Genomic DNA, 20,576 nt, shown 5'->3' with positions numbered 1-20,576 from the left:
GCACTTTGGGCGAGCACTACCGAAATGGTCTATGGTCTCGAACATTTGTAGACGAATGCGTTCGCTCGCCCACAAACCAAACGCATGGCACGCAGCTTCATTTAGCAATGCAACGGGTGGCGTCTAGATGTATCTATAGTCTATGATGTTGCCATATTTTGAGGATTGGTCCTAAATGTTGATTTATTTTTTTATAACTAGCTAAGTATATGTCATCTATTAACTGTATGATACAATTATGAGATTGATACCACCACAATCTTAATTTTTTTATTAATCCAGAAAGCAATTGTTTTTAATATTCCCTATTTTAGCTTCCTGAAGTATTTTAAAATGTTTATGAATTTATCGATTTTTTAATAATTGTGTTTGTGACTTATTTATTTATTTATTTATTTATTACATAAACTACAATAAACATAAGACACTGTTTTTTAATCTCCTTACAAACCTACTTCACCATTTTACCACTCTTATATTTTGTTGGTACAATATATTTTTTAAATTATTACTTATACGTATTTAAATATTTCGTTTAGATCAGTGATTCATAAAATAGGGACGAGGGCGTGAGTGACGCTAGGCTACGTGAAAGGGCAAACAATACAAATAGATAATATCTTAAAGGTTTGACTGTCAGTATGATTTCAATACGATGTTATTAATTTATTAGTGACTGGACAAGAAACTACATACGTGCATACAGGACCGCCTAATCCATTAGGTACAATAGGCAAATTGCCTAGGTCCTACGAATATTTGAAAGACTACGAACCTTTTAGGGCCCACAATATTTTATTGAAAATATAAATACATAAAAAAAACAAATCCAAAAAAGCACTATCTGCCAATTAAAAATTGTAATATTAATTCAAAAAAGTATAGTGTATATATGTTTAGAAGTAGTGCTAGTTATTGATCAAATTTCGAATGCAATATATCTAGTAAACTGTTTGTAGGAAATGTTGATTGTTGTATATTGAAATATATGGTAATAATTTGAACGAAATATTCAATCGAAAATCTCCATTTACTGTTAACAGTTTACCGCATTGCATTCGAAGATAATCAATAACTCACTAGGTACCACCTTAATTCGCAATTCAGGGCCTGAATATAGTCGGCCTTGATAACACAGATAAATTACAAACAGTACATACATCAGAGGCGAAGGGTGACTTTTGGAAAGAGGTGGGCTGTGGAGATCTGATAAAAAGAGTACACTTGTCAGGTATACTTACGAGAATAGTACGATATTTACTACTAATGAATAGGTACACACTAATTCAATGAAACTTCAAAAACTCATTGACAACATAAAAATGAGCGATGTGTTTAAATTACGTATTTTTCAAAACTTGTATACCCATCAAAAATCATTAGATAAAATTTATTTTTATTTTTAAAAACAATCTATACTTACTTATTTATTAATATTCGATTAAACGCCGTTGAAATTATTTTTTTAATTATCTAATTATTTTGGACAAAGTGCGCAGTCGTGACAACAATATTATGCGCGAATGTTTTAGGCTCTGCGATAGGAGCTTACCTTATTTCGTATAAATCAGCAGACTTGCTGAGGTTACGAGACGTAAAGTCCATACAAAAAAAATCAGAATTATTTCACATATAATCGGATTTTTTTTTACGTCGAGACGTCGTGGCGTTTATTATTTAATTTACGGCGCGCTGTGGTATATTTTTTAATACCTTTGCAGATTGTTTTGTAAACTGTGTAATACTGTAATACATTCCTACAAATACGACATCTCTCGTTGACAAAATAAATTATTTTCATATAACATAAAATAATGAAGTATATAAATATGTCAATATGCAATTAAAAAATATTTTTATTAAGAAGGTAGGCTTTAAATAATCGCCTAGTATGGAGTCTTCGCCTCTGACATACATATATGCCGATATCGCTTTTTGCCATATTTTGACTGACAAGGATTTTGCAATAATAACACAATACCGTTTTAAAAAAAAATCAGTTAGATACATGTTCAAATACGCGCGTTAACATGATCTTACGCCCTACTTCATTTATTGTTTGTCAATTTATGTGCTACGGCCGTAAATTGTAGCTTAACCACTGGGGAATGCCAATAAAAATGGCGTATTTCAAAAAAATACTACCTTATTCTTAAGTCAATAATTGAGGCGTCTAATTACAAAAAGCGACAGCTCCACAATTCGAAATTTGTGGGAAACAACGTTTTTATGTTTCAAGCTTCAATTATTTGTTTTAACGGGAGAATTTTTTTTCCATTGTATTCTATGGCAAAATTAGAACCAAATGGCAATTTGTTTCAGCCGATAAACTCTTAAATGTAATAAATATAAGCAAAATAAAATTGGAGGTGGCGCTTCTTGTAATTCACTTTAAATTTTTATCCGCATAAGGCACATATTTCCGTGGCACTGTCACGAGTTCGCCAGACGACGATGAACTGTCACTTTGAGGGCAATCCTAACAACTGACGGGAGACGCCATTTTCAATATTGAACGTTCCCTTATTGGTTCACTTAAACACGCGCGAAATCAACCAAGGTTTAAATAAAATGAAACACGGAGTTGGCGCTTTTTGTAATAAATCGACAATTAAAATATTTTTTTTCGTAGGGTTTTGTCGTGGTTTGGAATTTATAGATCAATACATATTGTGTAAAATTACACAAAGAATACGTGCGTATTTTTATCTCGATTTTGACCAAATGTGGATTTATCGCTTTTTGGAATTAGACGCCTCAATTATTATAAAGCAAACATTATTCGTAGAATGTTTATCACATTTGAATAGTCAAAGACATAGCTTATAATCAGTATCTTTAGAATTATCTTAAAGTGTGTAAATCTTGCCCATTTTTTGAATAATAAAATGCCTAATTCTTGTCAAATTTGGGATCACAGAGATTATCAATATAATTTTTTATCGTAAATATTTTACTATATTAATGTCGAGATAAATTTTACTAATGGTTTTATAAATGCTTTTAAAAATAATAAATATAAAAAAATCTTAATACCACTGCACATGGATGTACTGAAATATGACTATATTCTAAAACATTAGAGCGAGAGGTTTAAGATAAGAGATATTATTAGGGCGGCATTAGAAATATTTTCAACAAATTCAGCTATAGAAAAGAAATAGGGTCGTAATACTTAGATACATCACTTATACACTACTTATATAATATATGTAATATAATTACATCCGCTGACGTGAGGCACACATATGCCCGTCTTAAGAGACTCGGCAGCCCCTTTTCAAAGTCCAAACTTCCACCTCGATATAAAAAAACTCATGCGAAACAGATATTCAATTTATTTCCTTGTACTAATAAATACAAATAATTAAAGAAAATGTGGTATTGTTAAGTTTAATTGAAATGTAAAAAATGCATATGAGATGGTATGGGGGGGGGGGGGGGGTGATGAAAAGGGATGGACCTATGTACACGATTACACAATATCCGATTGTGCTGCTTTTCAGCGGGGTGAAACTCGAAACAACCGTATGCTGATTTTAGAAATAATTACATTCGGATAATGGGGACAATCGTGTGATTTTATGAGAAACAATGACATAGAGCAGTGGTCGGCAAACTCATTTCCAAAAGAGCCAAATATCAATAGTACAACGATTGAGATTTCTTCTGAGAGCCAAATTTCTTAAACTTAAAGTATATATATGTAGGTACACTGTTTAGTAACTTAATAAACTTTAATTAAAGTTTTAAATCTTAATTAAACAATAAGTACACTGAATAAAACTTGATATCATACTTAATAATGATCGTATTTATTGATAAAAATTAAATTGTAAGTAAGGTATCTATACAATTAAATCATGACAAACACTTAATATCTATCTCCTTGAAAAGTTTGGGGAAGTCAGGTTTGTATATTGTTGTTTTTAATTTTAGGCAAGATTCCAGGTTCTCATCAATAAGACAGAATCAAGAAGACTATTATTAAAAAAAAATATCTATCGCTTAAAATAAACGTTTTTAATATTTTAACTAGTGTGATTGAACGCGTACACCTGGTAAGGATATTTTGAAGAAATATAAACAGATAATTTTTGAGTACCTATCTAGGACCCAGGTATTGAAATTTACATATTATATTTATAGGTATTTATTACAATTATACTTAACTAAGTAGGTATAATATAAATACTTCATAAACCTACTTATAATTAAATTAGTAATTACTTAGGTGAGTAGGTATGATTTTTTTAAACTGGAACCGAACCCCGGAATCGAACCATTAAAATTGTTTGGGTTCTAACAGCTCTGGTAATAACAACGACCAGTACGTCACGTCATCCCTTGGCCCCATTCAAACCAAACATAAGATTTTTCTAGAATTTCATTATAATATTTTTTGTAGAGATATGCCTATACCTCCACTAATCTGTGAACCTGTAGTTTTTTGTTTATTTGTTTGTTAGAAAGGTTACCTATCTATGTGACGACCCGATATACCTAAGTAATGCTAATCTACACTTGCAAGTTTTGATGGTTGGGTACTTTTATAATATCTACACCTACAGCATAATATGATGCAAACGTAAACTGTCAAGTAAGTAACTTCAGTGACGTCCCGTGGGGGTAGGCAAATTGAGCGTCGCTTGGGGGCGGCAGTTACTCAAAGGGCGGCAAATCGAGGAGAATCATTTGGTATATATAGAAATAGCTAAAATTGAATGAGATGAAAAAGATTGCTCGCATGAATATGTAGAACCGGAAAGTGAAATTACGGCAAACGCTAGTTTTTTCAACTGATCATAAGAGTCAGGAATATTATTCGAGGTCTCAAAAATCATCATGTCTTCCTTCTCCAGGTCTTTCAAAGCAGACTACTTGTGCTGTAAACCATGTTCATATTTGTTTTTCTCCAATATGTCCAATTAAATTTAGAGCTCCATAATTCTTTATTTTTAAATCCAGCAATTGCATTTCAAAGTTGCCAATTTCAACAGGGTTTTTTTTTTTTTTTTAACAAAGACTGACGTTGCTGTGCTGTTTCTAAATTCCTGAACCTGTTGAGAAAAGCTTCCCTCTTATTTAAAATTGTATTGTAATTGTAATCAGAATGATTTTCTTGCAAATGCTTCAGCAGGCTTAAAAGATTCTCTTTAGAAATCTTGAACAAAAAGGGATAATTTGTTTTCGAATGAAATAACTTCTTCTAACATCGAAAAAAATGTATTTATTTCCCCCCGCAGTTTATGATTAAGCTGATTTAGATGAGACGTAACGTCCACTATGAAATAAAATTTTTGGATCAACTGATCGTCCGTTATTTCTGGATAGTGACCCTTCTCAAGGAGAAATGCTTCGATTTATATCAATAAGGAAGCGAAACATTTTAAAACGTTTCCTCTTGATAACCAACGTACCTTATTATGCAGCGGAAGATCTGCGTACTCACTCTCCATTTCAACTAAAAATTCTTCAAATTGGCGACAATTAAGAGCTTTAGGTATATTGGAGATGATAATCTTAATCACAAATTCCATAACTTTGCAAATTTCTTCTGGAAATGTCTGCGCATAAAGCGCTTTTTGGCGAATGATGCAATGGTAAGCAAGTATCTCGTGATTATTTTTTTTTTTCAAAATAGTAACACACCCTTTTCTTACGCCAGTCATACTTTTCGCCCTGTCTGTTGAAATTGACACAATTTTATCGAGTGGAATATGATGTTTTTCCATGCACTCAATTACAGCATTATCCTCTCCACGTCCTTGACCTTTGAGTGGCAACAATCCAGCGCTCGAAATGGAAAAGTTTTCGAACCGGAGCGCTCTGCAGTTTTCTTAAGATATTTAGATAATTATAAAATTTTATGCGTACTTTATAAAAAAAAGTGTGTTAGATTTTCTAAAATAATATGGCCTATCTACTTCAGACGGTCAAATTATTTTTTCCACGAGACGGAGCGATAATTTTACCGATTTCACGAACAAGAACGGCGCTCCGGTGCGCTTCGGTCCATTTCGAGCCCTGCAATAATCCTAAAAGTTCTTCTTTAAGACCAGTAGATGAAATAAATTTTACAATTTTTGTGCTGTATCATTATTTATTACAAGACTCGTCAACTGCTATTGATAAAGCTGAAACCAATTTAAGATCTTTGACTTGCTGGTTGATTATATTTGAAGACATTTTGACTGTTCTATCTTTCACTATTTTAGTCCGTACGTGGTCATTTGTGCTAGAGCCACACTCAAGGGGCCAAAGAGCCACATGTGGCGCGCGAGCCGCAGTTTGACGACCACTGACATATAGTATAGACTATTTATGTATTAGAAAAGGGTATTAAGGCATTATAGCTTAAAATACAAAGCAAAATTATAAATAGCGATGAAATTAGTAAAAAGACTTAATTACTTGCCAAAAAAACAATATACAATTAATTATAAATTTAACCTATTTAACAGGTCCAGAAAAAATATATACCTGGTTATAAAAAAATAAATCAACATTTGGGTTTAATCCTCAAAATATGGCAACATACAGCCTTTCGTCGCATCTCCAGTTGTGCCATAAACTACTGATTTAAAATACAATTTTTGCTCTTCCTTTCAAAATTTTCTCCAATGTATTCGGCTTTCCGTCCACTTTTTCTGTCCAAAATCAATGTCAAGAGCGTTTCTTTAATTTTTTAAGATTTCCGTACGTTTATTTTTAAAATTTTATTTTTGTAGATGGCAATTCAAATTCAATAACAACTATTGGCCTGAGATTTAGAACCCCTTGTCCGGCTGGGTCTCAATGCTTTGCACACTCTTGGGGTGCGGTAGCTGTGCCACTAGATATGGGCAGGTACATTTATCTGGGAACTGATCAAGTTTGAAGTTCCTCACCATTCTGAACTAATATTTTTTTAATATTAACTAGCTTAACTTCTCTTACCTATATAATAAATAAGAGAAGTTAAGCTAGTTACTATTAAAAAAAATAATATTATGTGTTGGTGTTGGTACATTGCAGGCGCGCACACAGAAAATTTGTTTGGGGGAAATTATATTTCAAGGAGATGTTCCACCAGCTCCTATTCCAAATAAAGGAATGGCTGCTGTTCTCAGATAAAATGTACCCCTTGTGCTATTGGGGGTAGCGTATCCCATGACAGATGTATTGTTACTCGTGCATTTTCCAGCATTGAAATCTTCTTCAGAATCGCACTCAACTCCAATGAAATTGTTTAAGTTGACTGACTCCTCAAAGAACATCCAAGAACGTCCGTGACTACAAATAGAATCAATGCAACCCGGTTGTAAGCTACCACCTCCATTTGGGTAGAAATCAACATGTCCAATACTTTCGTTGAGTCCGTAAATGCCGATGTTTGTGTGAATGATGTCAACAAATTCAGCATCCCCTTTATCCAGTCTATTCTCAGGGCCCCGATGCGCGAAACAAGGCCCAGCCGGGTCCATTCCAGTAATTCGTGGAAGTTTCATACCAGGATTCAAACTCTGGAAACGTTTTCCTGAGAAACCAGCTATATGAGCGCCAAGGCTGTGGCCAACGAGATGAATGTCGTCAACATTGACACCATATTTGACCAAATTGTGCCAGAATACACCCAATGCCTCTCCGATGTATTTGACCATCACTGAGGACCTGCCGTATAGTATATGAATAAGTAAACTAGAGTCCAAAGCGAGAATATTATAGTCTCCGTGAATTTGGTAATTCAGGGCGAAGTTTTGTCCCATTAGCAGAGCTGGACTGTCAGTGAAGCCATGTAATAGCATTACTGTTCGTCTCTTGGGATCGAAGTGAGATGACTGAATCAGAGACTTGGCTGCGTCTGGATACATTCCGTGACTATGCATTCCTACGGCTGTATACTCTACAACTCTCAAAAAGAAGATATCCTTAGCACCGGCCGATGGCTCGTGCTCGGCGATGGTTGTACCTGGAAATAAAGGAATGAGTTTAATATACGTCATAATATGAATATATTATATTCATATATGTAAATTAAAATTAAGTCTCTTTATAACCTACAACAAAAAATAAAATTGGCATTGTCAATATTTATAATTAAACTTCTCCGGTGAAAACACAAACTTCGGTGAACATTAATAAATGTAGACAAAACCGTAAAACAGTGTTTTCAACACTTTTACTAAAGCGCTACATTATTAATCCTCTTTAAACTTCTATGGCACACTAGCATAGTATGTAAATTTTGTTTTACAACACATTTCAAGTAGGTAACTTGTCTAAACCAAAAAAGTGAGCTATTGACACTTCCTTAAGGGCCCGCTGAAGAGCCCGCCGTTCAAATATAATTCAGTATAAAAAGGACCTCGGCGTCGTAACTACGTCAATTTAAATCGATCTTTTCGCAAAAATCACTAATCATCGGAGATTTTATTTCAAGAAATATTATTATTATTACTGATAATTTCTGCCGCGCGGAGAATTATTATTATTTTATGAACACCTGCGAGATGAAGCCGATCAGAAAACAGGGCTGTCAAAATAATATTAAGCATTCATATTTTTTAAATGTTAATTTCATCATGGTTTTTAATCTAACCTGTGCAAGTACGTACTGATAACTTGGGTGGATTTTGTAGCAAACATACTATTGATATATATACGGGTATATTATTATTATAACCCAATTCAAATTGAACATAGGTTGATACTCAAATACATACTATTATAGTATGTTTATGATTTCGAGAAAATAATACGATGGTATAATTAATCCATATCAATTATTTGAAAACATTACATTCGCACTTTGCACAAAATTACAAACACATTCGAAGTTTGCCGCACACGTACAGACCACGTGATATTTGTTTACGCAAAATCGTCGCTTTTCAAAATGGCGAATTTGATTACCAGATTTTACTGCGATGAATCAGTATGTTCCTTTTTGTCTTTTTTTATTCGTAGGTTTGTTTACTATGTACACCGAGAAATTTCCATTTATAAACTCGGAAACGATTTTTACAGAAGAGTTTTGGAATATAATGCAACCAAAACTGGAAAAAAATTCTATCATGGGTGTTGACTTCCTGAATTAGCTAACCCCAGGTCCGTTCCGTTTAAGAGGACGTTCTACAGAAATGGCCTTGAGAATTGAAAATATGATTTTTTAACATGTGGTCCATAATATCTGGTCTACTAGTTAATATAAAAAGGTCGTGTCAAAGTTGTTTGTGTTAATAAATTTGCTCTGTGACTGATCCGACTCATATTTCACATTTATTTCATCAGGGCTGTCGAAGACATAAATCATAATATATATTTATAATTTTAAATTTTTATTTATAATATATATTATTTAAGTTTTGTGCATCTAATGCCGGGTCCACACTGGCAACAAGTTAATTTGCTGGCAACCTCGTTAGATTTTACGATAATTATTGTAAAATTTCTTAAGCAATTATGGTAAGTATCGTAAAATTTAATGAGGTTGCCAGCAACTTGTTGCCAGTGTGGAAATGGCTTAATATCCACTGTGGTTCACGTAGTGGCATGGACCTGGGGTTAGCTAATTCAGGAAGTCAACACCCATGATAGAATTTTTTCCAGTTTTGGTTGCATTATATTCCAAAACTCTTCTGTAAAAATCGTTTCCGAGTTTATAAATGGAAATTTCTCGGTGTACATAGTAAACAAACCTACGAATAAAAAAAGACAAAAAGGAACATACTGATTCATCGCAGTAAAATCTGGTAATCAAATTCGCCATTTTGAAAAGCGACGATTTTGCGTAAACAAATATCACGTGGTCTGTACGTGTGCGGCAAACTTCGAATGTGTTTGTAATTTTGTGCAAAGTGCGAATGTAATGTTTTCAAATAATTGATATGGATTAATTATACCATCGTATTATTTTCTCGAAATCATAAACATACTATAATAGTATTTGAGTATCAACCTATGTTCAATTTGAATTGGGTTATAATAATAATATACCCGTATATATATCAATAGTATGTTTGCTACAAAATCCACCCAAGTTATCAGTACGTACTTGCACAGGTTTGATTAAAAACCATGATGAAATTAACATTTAAAAAATATGAATGCTTAATATTATTTTGACAGCCCTGTTTTCTGATCGGCTTCATGTCGCAGGTGTTCATAAAATAATAATAATTCTCCGCGCGGCAGAAATTATCAGTAATAATAATAATATTTCTTGAAATAAAATCTCCGATGATTAGTGATTTTTGCGAAAAGATCGATTTAAATTGACGTAGTTACGACGCCGAGGTCCTTTTTATACTAAATTATATTTGAACGGCGGGCTCTTCAGCGGGCCCTTAATAACTGAAAGTCGTTTTTTTCGCAGTATGTATGAATTGTTGCTAGGTGAAGATATCGGTGTGCCGCCCCTGAACAATGTTTATATTATTCGGTTTCGATTTTTTTTGAATGTGCTTAACGGCCCACGTGCTCATCGTAGGTCAAAATTAAGTTTTTATCGTATTTTCAAACCATGATCCTGGACACTCCTTAAACGTTGTAGATAATCTATTTATATCATTTTGAAGCCTTATTATCCTTTATAGTTATTTTAAACATTTGATGACTGCATAAAGTATTTTTGTTACATAAAATAGTATTCTTTTAAACCTCTCGCTCTAATGTTTTAGAATTTAGTCATATTTCGGTACATAACTGTGCAGTCGTGTTAAGATTTTTTACATTTATTAATTTTTAAACGCATTTATAAAACCATTAGTATAATTTATTACGAGATAATTTTTGTAAAATATTCACGATAAAAAATTATATTGATAATCTCTGTGATCCCAAATTTGACAAGAATTAGGCATTTTATTATTCAAAAAATCGGCAAGATTAACACATTTGAAGATGATTCTAAAGATACTTATTATAAGCTATGTCTTTGACCATTCAAGTGTGATAAACATCTTATGAATAATGATTGCTTTATAATAATTATTGACCTAAGAATAAGGTAGTGTTTTTTTGAAATACGCCATTTCTTTTGTCATTCCCCAGTGGTTGAGCTACAACATACGGCCGTAGCCATAAATTGACAAACTATAATTGAAGTAGGGAGTAAAATGATATTAACGCGCGTGTTTGAACATGTACCGTTTAAAAAAGAATTACGAAAAATTCGGTTAGGTACATGTTCAAACACGCGCGTTAACATAATTTTACTCCATACTTTAATTATAGTTTGTCAATTTATGGCTACGGCCGTATGTTGTAGCTTAACCACTGGGGAATGCCAATAAAAATGGCTTATTTCAAAAAAATACTACCTTATTCTTAGGTCAATAATTATTATAAAGCAAACATTATTCGTAGAATGTTTATCACATTTGAATAGTCAAAGACATAGCTTATTATCAGTATCTTTAGAATTATCTTAAAGTGTGTAAATCTTGCCCTTAAAAGAATACTATTTTATGTAACAAAAATACTTTATGCAGTCATCAAATGTTTAAAATAACTATAAAGGATAATAAGGCTTCAAAATTATATAAATAGATTATCTACAACGTTTAATGAGTGTCCAGGATCATGGTTTGAAAATACAATAAAAACTCAATTTTGACCTTCGACGAGCATGTCCCCCCTTAACGTATTTCATGAGTGTATACGAAGGATATCTGAGACCTAAAGACTGGCTGTTGCCCATCCCTGTCTCATGGGAGACTGACTGGATTCAGTTTATACCCACTTGCATTCCTTATCGTGGTCGAAACATATTTGTCCAACCGCAGAAAATTGTAAATAATTTGACACCATACATTTTGTAACTTTAATGTTCAAATAAACGTGAGCTGCACAGCTACTTTCCGTGTTTCTACTTCACGGTACTTTGTACTAATAATCCGTATCTTTTTAATGTTTCTCCCATGTGCCGTCCACCCGGTAACGACAGTGACATCCCACGGGAGTAGGCAGGTCATTCGTTGCATAGGAGCGACACATTATAAAGGGCGATGAATGAACGAACGAAAACAACATAATATCACAACGTTAGAGAGCAGTGGTGGTATTCCACGAAGTAAACAATGCCGTCACTTCATTAGAAAATATCTGAATTTAAAAATAATTTAAGCATAAAAATTTCTGACAACATAACTATTATTATATTGTAATGCATGTTGTTATGACGGTTTATCGCACAGGAAATTTTTTCACAAGGGTGCCTTCAAACCTGTCAGCGCTGCAAACCTCCATTTACCTAACCACCACTATTTGAAAGTCGGTTTCATGTAAATGCTCCAATTGTGCACCTATGTCAATATAAGATTATTTGGTTTTGTCTGTATATAGATGACAATTAATAGTATGATGGGAAAGTAACCAGGGAACTCAAGCGAATTTGCAGACAATTTGCCTCGGGATGTCACTGGGTAAAGAGGTACCATCTGTTGATCCTCCTCACCCCTTAAATGAGTGCCGGGGAGGGATAGGTAACAAGTACGGTAAAAACAAAACAACGATTCGGTTGGTCGACGGTGTGTGTGCGGATGTTTACCCCTACTAGTGCTACTAATTACCTAGCAGATTGTTTTGTTTTTACTGTACAAATCTACAAATTAAACGGTGTAAATATAACATGTACAAGCACAATAAGCATTTCGAAACAGCATCTTAACGTCAGTTTGGGATTATTCAGTTAAATTGCCAATAAAAGAAATACTAACAGTCAGCATCTATCATTCCCGATAATATAGCATTGATCTCTTCAAGAATACTCATTCCTGCTGCTGAATGTACATTGAAGAAGACGACGAAGCTGTACACAGCTGCAAACAAAGCCGGCGCGTGTCCTCTCATCTTCGAAATTGCCTGGACCACTTTACAAATCCAACGCGTTCAATAATTAAAACTGCACAGTATCGAATCACAAATGGAGAGATCAGCCGTTTTCTGAAATGTATACAACAACACTCTGTGATTTATATTAAATTAACCAATTTACGACTTGCATTCATATTTAATTTCAAAGAATTACATTTTTTTCAGCGCTCGAAATGGAAAATTTTACGAACCGGAACGCTCGATAATTTTACGTAAATATTTATATTATGTGCTTATTTATACACGTGCAAATACACAGTTATCTAATTTTATGTGTATTTTATAAAAATAAATGTGTTAGATTTTTGTTTCATGACCTGTTTAGCTCAGACGGTCAAATTAATTTTACCAGGAGACGGAGAGATAATTTTAGGGATTTTATGAACCGGAACGGCGCTCCGGTGCGTTCCGATCCATTTCGAGCCCTGATTTTTTTTTTACACAGAGTATTTTGTGCACACTGATTTTCTTGGTGCAAAATGAAATGGAAGGGGCCGTCAGGGTGGTTTCAGTCCACTTTAATTCAAAATCAGTGGCAGAACTACAAGGCACACGATCCGGGCGGCCTTTTAAAATTGTTAATATGTGTCTATATTTATTAGGAGTAATTATTCCGTGTAAAGCTTTTCTATAATATATAAATATTTGAAATTGTGTATTTCAGTAGAATGTAAAATATAAGTACCTCTTTTTTTTCAATCTTTATACACTGGGAGAGAAGACGTTGTTATTCAGGTTGAGTATTCGCCGTTGAAATGATTACTAACAATATGAACCTGTTATGTTATATTATATACCTACAGCTGAAAAACTGCATTTTGAAATATTACAGGAAATCTTTGACAAAATAATGAATACTGTCAGAAATCCTTGACAGTCAGCGTATGGCGGGCAAGGCTTTAGTTATATTATCATATTTATTCACTTAATGACAATGAAAATATTCATTATCATCTGGTCAACGGACTAAAACTAATATCTCCCTTTTATTTTTTGCAGCGACGGATTTTTCGGTATTCTGAGTGCGCGCCTGAGTATGACCCCGCGCTGACATATCGTCGGTGTTTTGTAAAAAGAGCGAATCAACCAAAATGCTATTTTACAGGAGGAGGATTTTTAACTTTTGACATTTATTTGTTTTTTACCCATAGACGATTATAAATATCTAACAAGTTTATAATAAAGCATAGAAAGAATACTGTCATTATAATATGTATTATTATATAATATTTTAAAATGCCTAATATGTCACATTCGCTTTTTATTTCGTAATTTTAATTAATTTAATTTTAGTCGATTATCGTTTTTAAGTACTTTCCTGTGGAGATACAAATTCGCCGTTTTTACACAACAAAGCTAGTGGGGTACATATTGTATTTTCATTAAAATCTCGATTTCGCCAAAATGGTTGATTCGTCCTTTTTACAAAACACCGACGATATTAGGGCCACCAAATTTTTTAATCTTGAAATAACGCTTACAGGCGACTACTAAAACTAAGAGTTAAATGCTGCCCCATAGGCATACTATATAAATATAAGCCCAGTGGTGAAGGGTGGAGGTAGGCTGTTAAGATCTGACATAAATAGTGCACACTAAACTTTTTCAGTGCAATGTATTTGTTTTCATTGAACTAAGACTACAATTGCAGATGGTGCTAGTTAGTTTTTAAGTTTCATTTAAACCCTGCCCAACCAACCATAATAGTTTAGGTATGCTATTAGCGATTCGACAAAAATAGTAGACACTTTTTCAGTCATATTTATTTGTTTTTGTTGAAATAAGAATACCTAATTCATTAAGCCCTGCTTAAGAGCGTGCATAAGTGAGACGGCAAATAATTGGTTGTCATTCGGAGAGCGATAGTCGAGGCGTCTGCACGTCGATTCGTTTTGTCATGGCGTCGGATGAAAATATTCTTAAATCGTGTAAAGATGACAAAAAAACTTTACGTATGTACTTAAAAAAGAAAACATGTCAATGAATGTACTATTATTATTACGAATATAATAATAAACATAACATAAAAAGGACGCATGTTGAACTTTTATGACAAATTATATTTCGTTCGGCTTCCGTCATTTGCACCCGCGACCCGCATTCCGCGCATCGCCTAGTCATCTTTTTAGACCATGCCTCAGTTGAGGTATAGCCTTAACCAAACCATAATCGATGAAAAATGTTCTTCTATCTATAAAATATCAAAATTGATGTATGGTTTAATGGCATAATTTAGTTTAATTGAATTTTAAGAACTGACAAACACTATCTACACATTGTAGTCATCAAGTCTAGTATGTATGGTTCAATGGCATAATTTAAGATATTTTATAGATAAACTAATATTTTTTTTCTATTATTTACTGTGGCATGCATTAAACAGGGTTTAATTGATTTTTAAAAACTGACAAACACTATCTACACATTGTATCATTTGTTTAATGCAAACAAATACGTTTGACTGACAAAGTTTAGTGTGCACTGTTTATGTCCAATCCAACAATTAGTTTAATTCACAATTAATTCAATTTGTCAAGTATTTCTTAATAGTTAAATAAAAACGAAAGTAATGATTGAAATAGCACAATTACGACAAACTGTGTATCTGGTGGTATTCGACGTAGTAACGAAAATTCCAGCGAAATATATGGCTCTATCATCGAATTGTATATACCAGGGTTTCCCAAACTATGTTCCGCCGAACCTGAATAGGTGCCATTTGGAAAGGTTTTATATACTGCAACACATTTAAAGATCTTCGACTAAGTAGACGTAAAATAAGTAAAACTAAAATAATTAAAGAATCTACTTCATATTGAAAGGCGAGTGATGATCAAACTCCACTGATGTTTATGATGTCAAGTATCTAGATAGGTTATGGCTCCTACAAGGGGGGCTGACAGGCCTTTGGCTTGCGGGCCTCGGCTTATGGGGGGGGGGCGTGAGAGATCGTCCAGCCAAGTGAGATAAACACACATCACGAACATGCACCAATAGTAAAAAAATGTCGCCTGCGGCGCTGTTTCACTTCAAGCTTACTATCATTTAATAATATGTACTTTTGCCATGCTTACAATTTTTGATTACTGTCGATATTTGACATATCCAGAATTGTGCATATCAACATAGAAGTGGGTGTATTAAAAATACAAAAAATCGCTAAAAACCTCGTTACCTCGAACACCATTTGGAATATGCAACTGAAGATCATCACATTGCCTTTATTTTAACCATAGCGATAAGTAGAGAGCCCGCGTCGGGATGTGGGGGCCATGAACTAGGTATAAGAGGACCATCTTTTCTCACACCGTGCGCATGAAAAAGATGGGGTATATTGATGTATCTATAGTCTAAGGGTATATTATTTTTAACTGACCGGCTGACAAGTCTTATCAGTTTAACGACAGTTGCCAAAATTGGCAGAATGGTTAGTTGCGCTAATAAATAACCTACAACATAAACTAAGTCTTCCGTTAAAATTTCCGAGTTTGCGAAGTGTTCCATTGCAGACAAAGTTTGGGAAACCCTGGTCTATACTATATATATAGTACTGACACTCCCGGAATAGGCTGGGTACAGAGGACCGTCACGTTATTAGGCGCTCCAGTCAGTTATTCGTAAAAAAATATCATCCCAAATTAAACATGTACGTTGGTCAATTTAAACGGTAGGAGATTGCATTCGGGAAAATCATAAATTGTTTTGGAATTACGTAAAATCATTAAGAAGAGATGGTGGGTTTACCGATAGGATGAGTTGGAAGGGCGAAGAGGTGACCAGACATGGAGTGGCGGAAGCATTTGCTGATCATTTCAAGTCTGTCTACGCAAGTAGTATTCCAAATCTGGATGTTGCCTCAACGTCAGGAAAATCGTCATGTGGTACCCAATCCGACGATATTTTTTCAATTAATGAGAGCGATGTACTTAGGTATATTAAAAAACTAAAAAATACTCGCTCTTTGGGACCTGATTATGTCCCCACATTTTTTTTAAAGGGTTGTATTGACTTTGTCAAAGGCCCGCTTTCATATATATTTAATCTCGCAATAGAGACAGGTATCATTCCGGGAACATCGAAGATATCGAAGGTTACTCCAATCCATAAGAGTGGTACAGAGTCATCAGCGGAGAATTACAGGCCGGTAGCTGTTCTCTCTGCACCAGCAAAAGTTCTTGAGATGATCATGCACAAAATGATTTCTCCAAAAATTGAGTCATTTATAATAAATAAACAGCATGGATTTAAAGCAGGCCGATCAACGGAAACTAACCTGATGGTATTTACCGATTATGTGTCATCGGCACTGGATAGAGGCCACCAGGTTGACTGTTCTTACAATGACTTCTCGAAAGCATTTGACAAGGTCGATCATGACATCCTGATGGAAAAACTCCAACTTATTGGATTGTCGGATCCATTTTTGAAGCTATTCGGGAGTTATTTTAGGAACCGTCAACAAAAGGTATCGTACGGCCTTTATCAGTCACAGACCTTTTACACATTTTCTGGTGTCCCCCAGGGCTCAAAATTATTTTTTATAAATGACATAGCATTGGTAATAAAAAATGCTATGTTTTTGTTGTTCGCTGATGACTTGAAACTCTTTTTGGAAGTTGTCACCTTGGACGATTGTCGTCAGCCCCAACTTGATATAGATAATATATTAAATTGGGCATGCGTAACAAACTAGAATTCAATATTGATAAATGCAATCTTTTATCGTTTACCAGAGCCTCAAAAGTGTCGTTTTTCCAACACTCGATGCATGGCAGAGTTCTGTCACGAATATCATCTGTAAGGGATCTTGGAATTACGTTTGAGAGTAAACTGACATTTATTAGCCATTATAGTTACCATTTGTAACAAAGCGCTTAAAATGTTGGGCTTCGTCATGCGTACTTCCCGGGTCTTTTCAGATGTTACGGTATTAAATTTTTTATTTAGTTCTTTAGTTCGAAGCAGACTTGAGAGTGGGTCTATTGTTTGGGCACCGCATCAGTTGAAGTATGACCTTATGGTGGAGAGGGTACAGAAGAAATTCTTGAGACTCCTTTACCTGAGGTTGTATTCTATCCGTGGCTTTATCCAACTGACTTTCTCTTAGGCATGCGTACATACTGCAGTCTGCAATTTAGAAGGAATCTTTATTTAGCTACGTATTTTTCTCGACTTATACGAGGTATAAATGAGAACTCTGCCATTCTGGGCAGTATTGACCTGTGTGTCCCTGATAACTATCTTAGAAATAGAGACCATCAGTTGTTTATTCTCCCAAGGTGCAGAACCAACCTGCCACTGGTAATGCCAATTGAGAGGGCGATAACTATGTTCAACGAAATTGCTTCGTGTGTTGATATATTCCACCTACGTGAGAATGAGTTTAGGTGGACGTTGTTTTATAAATTCTTAAAATAGGGTCTGGTTAACTCATCCGGTGTACTTCCATGTACCTATCTAAGTTATCTACTGATCTATCTCTTTTTTTATGTAATACTGTTTTATATATCTTTGTTTCGAAATGTCATGTTGTGAACGTCTTAAACTTATAATTTGTAATTGTTCACAATATGTTAAAAAATAAATAAATTGAAATTATTACATAATTTAGTCAGAAATGGTGTCAGTGTTGAAGACATTCTCACATTCATCTCGTTGGTCAGCTGGTGTCGCAGCAAAAGGCTTCTAGTGAACCCTGATATTAAACTTCCACGAATCACTGCGCAATAGCAACAGCAAAGCTGTTATGGGATACGCTACTCCCACCACCACAAGGGATACATTTTATCTGATGACAGCAGGCATTCCTATATTTGGAAAGGGAAACAAAGGACCATCTGCTTGAAATACAAAACAATATAATTTTATAAACTTATCAGTGATAAGTTATCGCATTTCGAAATTCTTAGGTACGTGAGGATATACTTATTATATTAGGCATGGCCCCCACAAGGGGGGGCTGACAGGGCTCTAGCCTGGGGGCCTGGCGTGGTGAGTCGACCTAATAAGTGAGATAAAAAATTTGCTTTAGTAGTAAAAAAAAGTCGCTTGCGGCGCTATTTCCCTTTATTAATGATTATATATTAAAATATGTGGTTGTACGATGTAAGTTTCTATTGTGTCATTACTTAATAACCCCATAATTCAAGTAGAAATACCTCCCCTTAATTTTACCGTGAACAACATTTGGAAAACGCTAGTGTAGAGCGTCACACTGCCTTTAACCTTGGCGAAAGGTAGGGGGGGGCAACAAAAATCCTAGCCTTGGGGCCCGCTTCAGGATGTGGGGGCCATGATATTAGGTATATCTGTAGCAATAGGTACCTATTTAGCGACATATAGATAATCCTACATACATTATTAGCGTTCAAATTACGAAATGAATGAATATAATGGGTATGTTGTATAATAATTATAGTTTGGTACCAAAAGAAATTTCATCTATCAACCATTAAAGCAATAGTTTCTAATTTTCCCTATTTTAGCTTCCTCAAGTATTTTGAAATGTTTATGAATTTATGGGTTTTGCCTTGACCTCCCGGGCGGATTCGTTGCGGCAGTTGAGTGGTAAGTACATGGAAGCCATTCAGCAAGACTGTTGATTTTTTAAACCTATCTTTTATGCAGATATTGCTTACAAAATACAGAATAGTGCTTAGGGTCTACGAAAGTCGTAAAACGTCCCGGCATGCATAATCTATATCAGGCATAGCCAAACAGGTCTAGGACGGGTTTGTCAGGACGACAGCTAACTTGACAATGGACGCCTGAGCACCGCTAATGAAGAAGGAAATGCGCAATGTACAACGTAACTACATACGCTACTACTTGCCACCGTAATCCACAGTTAATGACCAGTTATTCTAGCGTCCAGTTGGCGCGTCCAGACGACGGTGTCCATATGGCAATCCCAGAATATTTTAGACTACGATCATTGTTTGTAATAAACAGCAGTGACGTTCCGTGGGGGTAGGCAGATTGAGCGTCGCTTGGGGGCGGCAGTTACTCGAAGGGCGGCAAATCGAGGAGAATCATTTGGAATATATCGTCACTGTTCTGGCAGAAGACACTAATTCGAAAAAATGACATATTGAGTTAGTTATACCAAAATGTTCCTTATTTCAAACATTACCGTCTGGAAACCTTCTTAATAAATAAACAGTCTTTATTTTAAAGTCATCCTTTTTACGATTACTTAATATACTCACATGATAGACCATTTCAAACATTTTAACAACTTCAAAGTCAAATTACTCAAAACTAGTATTCTCCAGTTAGTGTATTCTTCCAGAACAGAGACGATATAGAAATAGCTACCTAAACTTAGTAATAACGAAAATATCTTTCCATTAAAAATCAGCTCACTGGTTTTATCGGGTTCGCGAAATCTGGTTTACTTCCGTTGCCCTTCGACGTCCTTGGTGAACAGAAACGACACGTGCAGATTTGCGAATAATTAGTCTGATATTTTGTCAATAATATATCCATACAACACATTTCTTAGATAATGGACTCATGAAAGGATGATAAAAATATTATATAAAAAAATGAGGCGGCTGCCTAGGGGCGGAATTTTATCTAGGGACGTCACTGATAAACTGTTCCATAATATTATTAGAACGGCAATTTCATTTCTTTCAAACAGAGTTTCCCAAAATTCTGCTATTTTTATTTAAATTTTTGTGATATTATTTTAATTTGGTGACCGCATGTCAGCG

The 20,576-nt window shown here is 34.6% G+C and overlaps 1 protein-coding gene across 1 annotated transcript; it reads right to left on the bottom strand.

The window, feature by feature from the left end:
* Positions 1-7,055: 7,055 nt before the first annotated feature.
* LOC147077790 (lipase member I-like) lies at positions 7,056-12,834 on the bottom strand. The gene is made up of 2 exons (XM_085940077.1): positions 12,702-12,834; positions 7,056-7,951 (listed from the first exon to the last, which is right to left on the bottom strand). The coding sequence occupies exons 1-2, from the start codon at positions 12,832-12,834 to the stop codon at positions 7,056-7,058; spliced, it is 1,029 nt and encodes a 342-aa protein (XP_085796203.1).
* Between the last annotated feature and the right edge of the window lie 7,742 nt (positions 12,835-20,576).

This window comes from Rhyacophila brunnea, unplaced genomic scaffold, assembly GCF_057557595.1.
Source record: "Rhyacophila brunnea isolate RB1 unplaced genomic scaffold, BYU_Rbru_1.0 scaffold_12, whole genome shotgun sequence".
In the NCBI taxonomy this organism is placed as follows: domain Eukaryota; kingdom Metazoa; phylum Arthropoda; class Insecta; order Trichoptera; family Rhyacophilidae; genus Rhyacophila; species Rhyacophila brunnea.
This window is presented reverse-complemented; position numbering and strand designations above follow the sequence as displayed.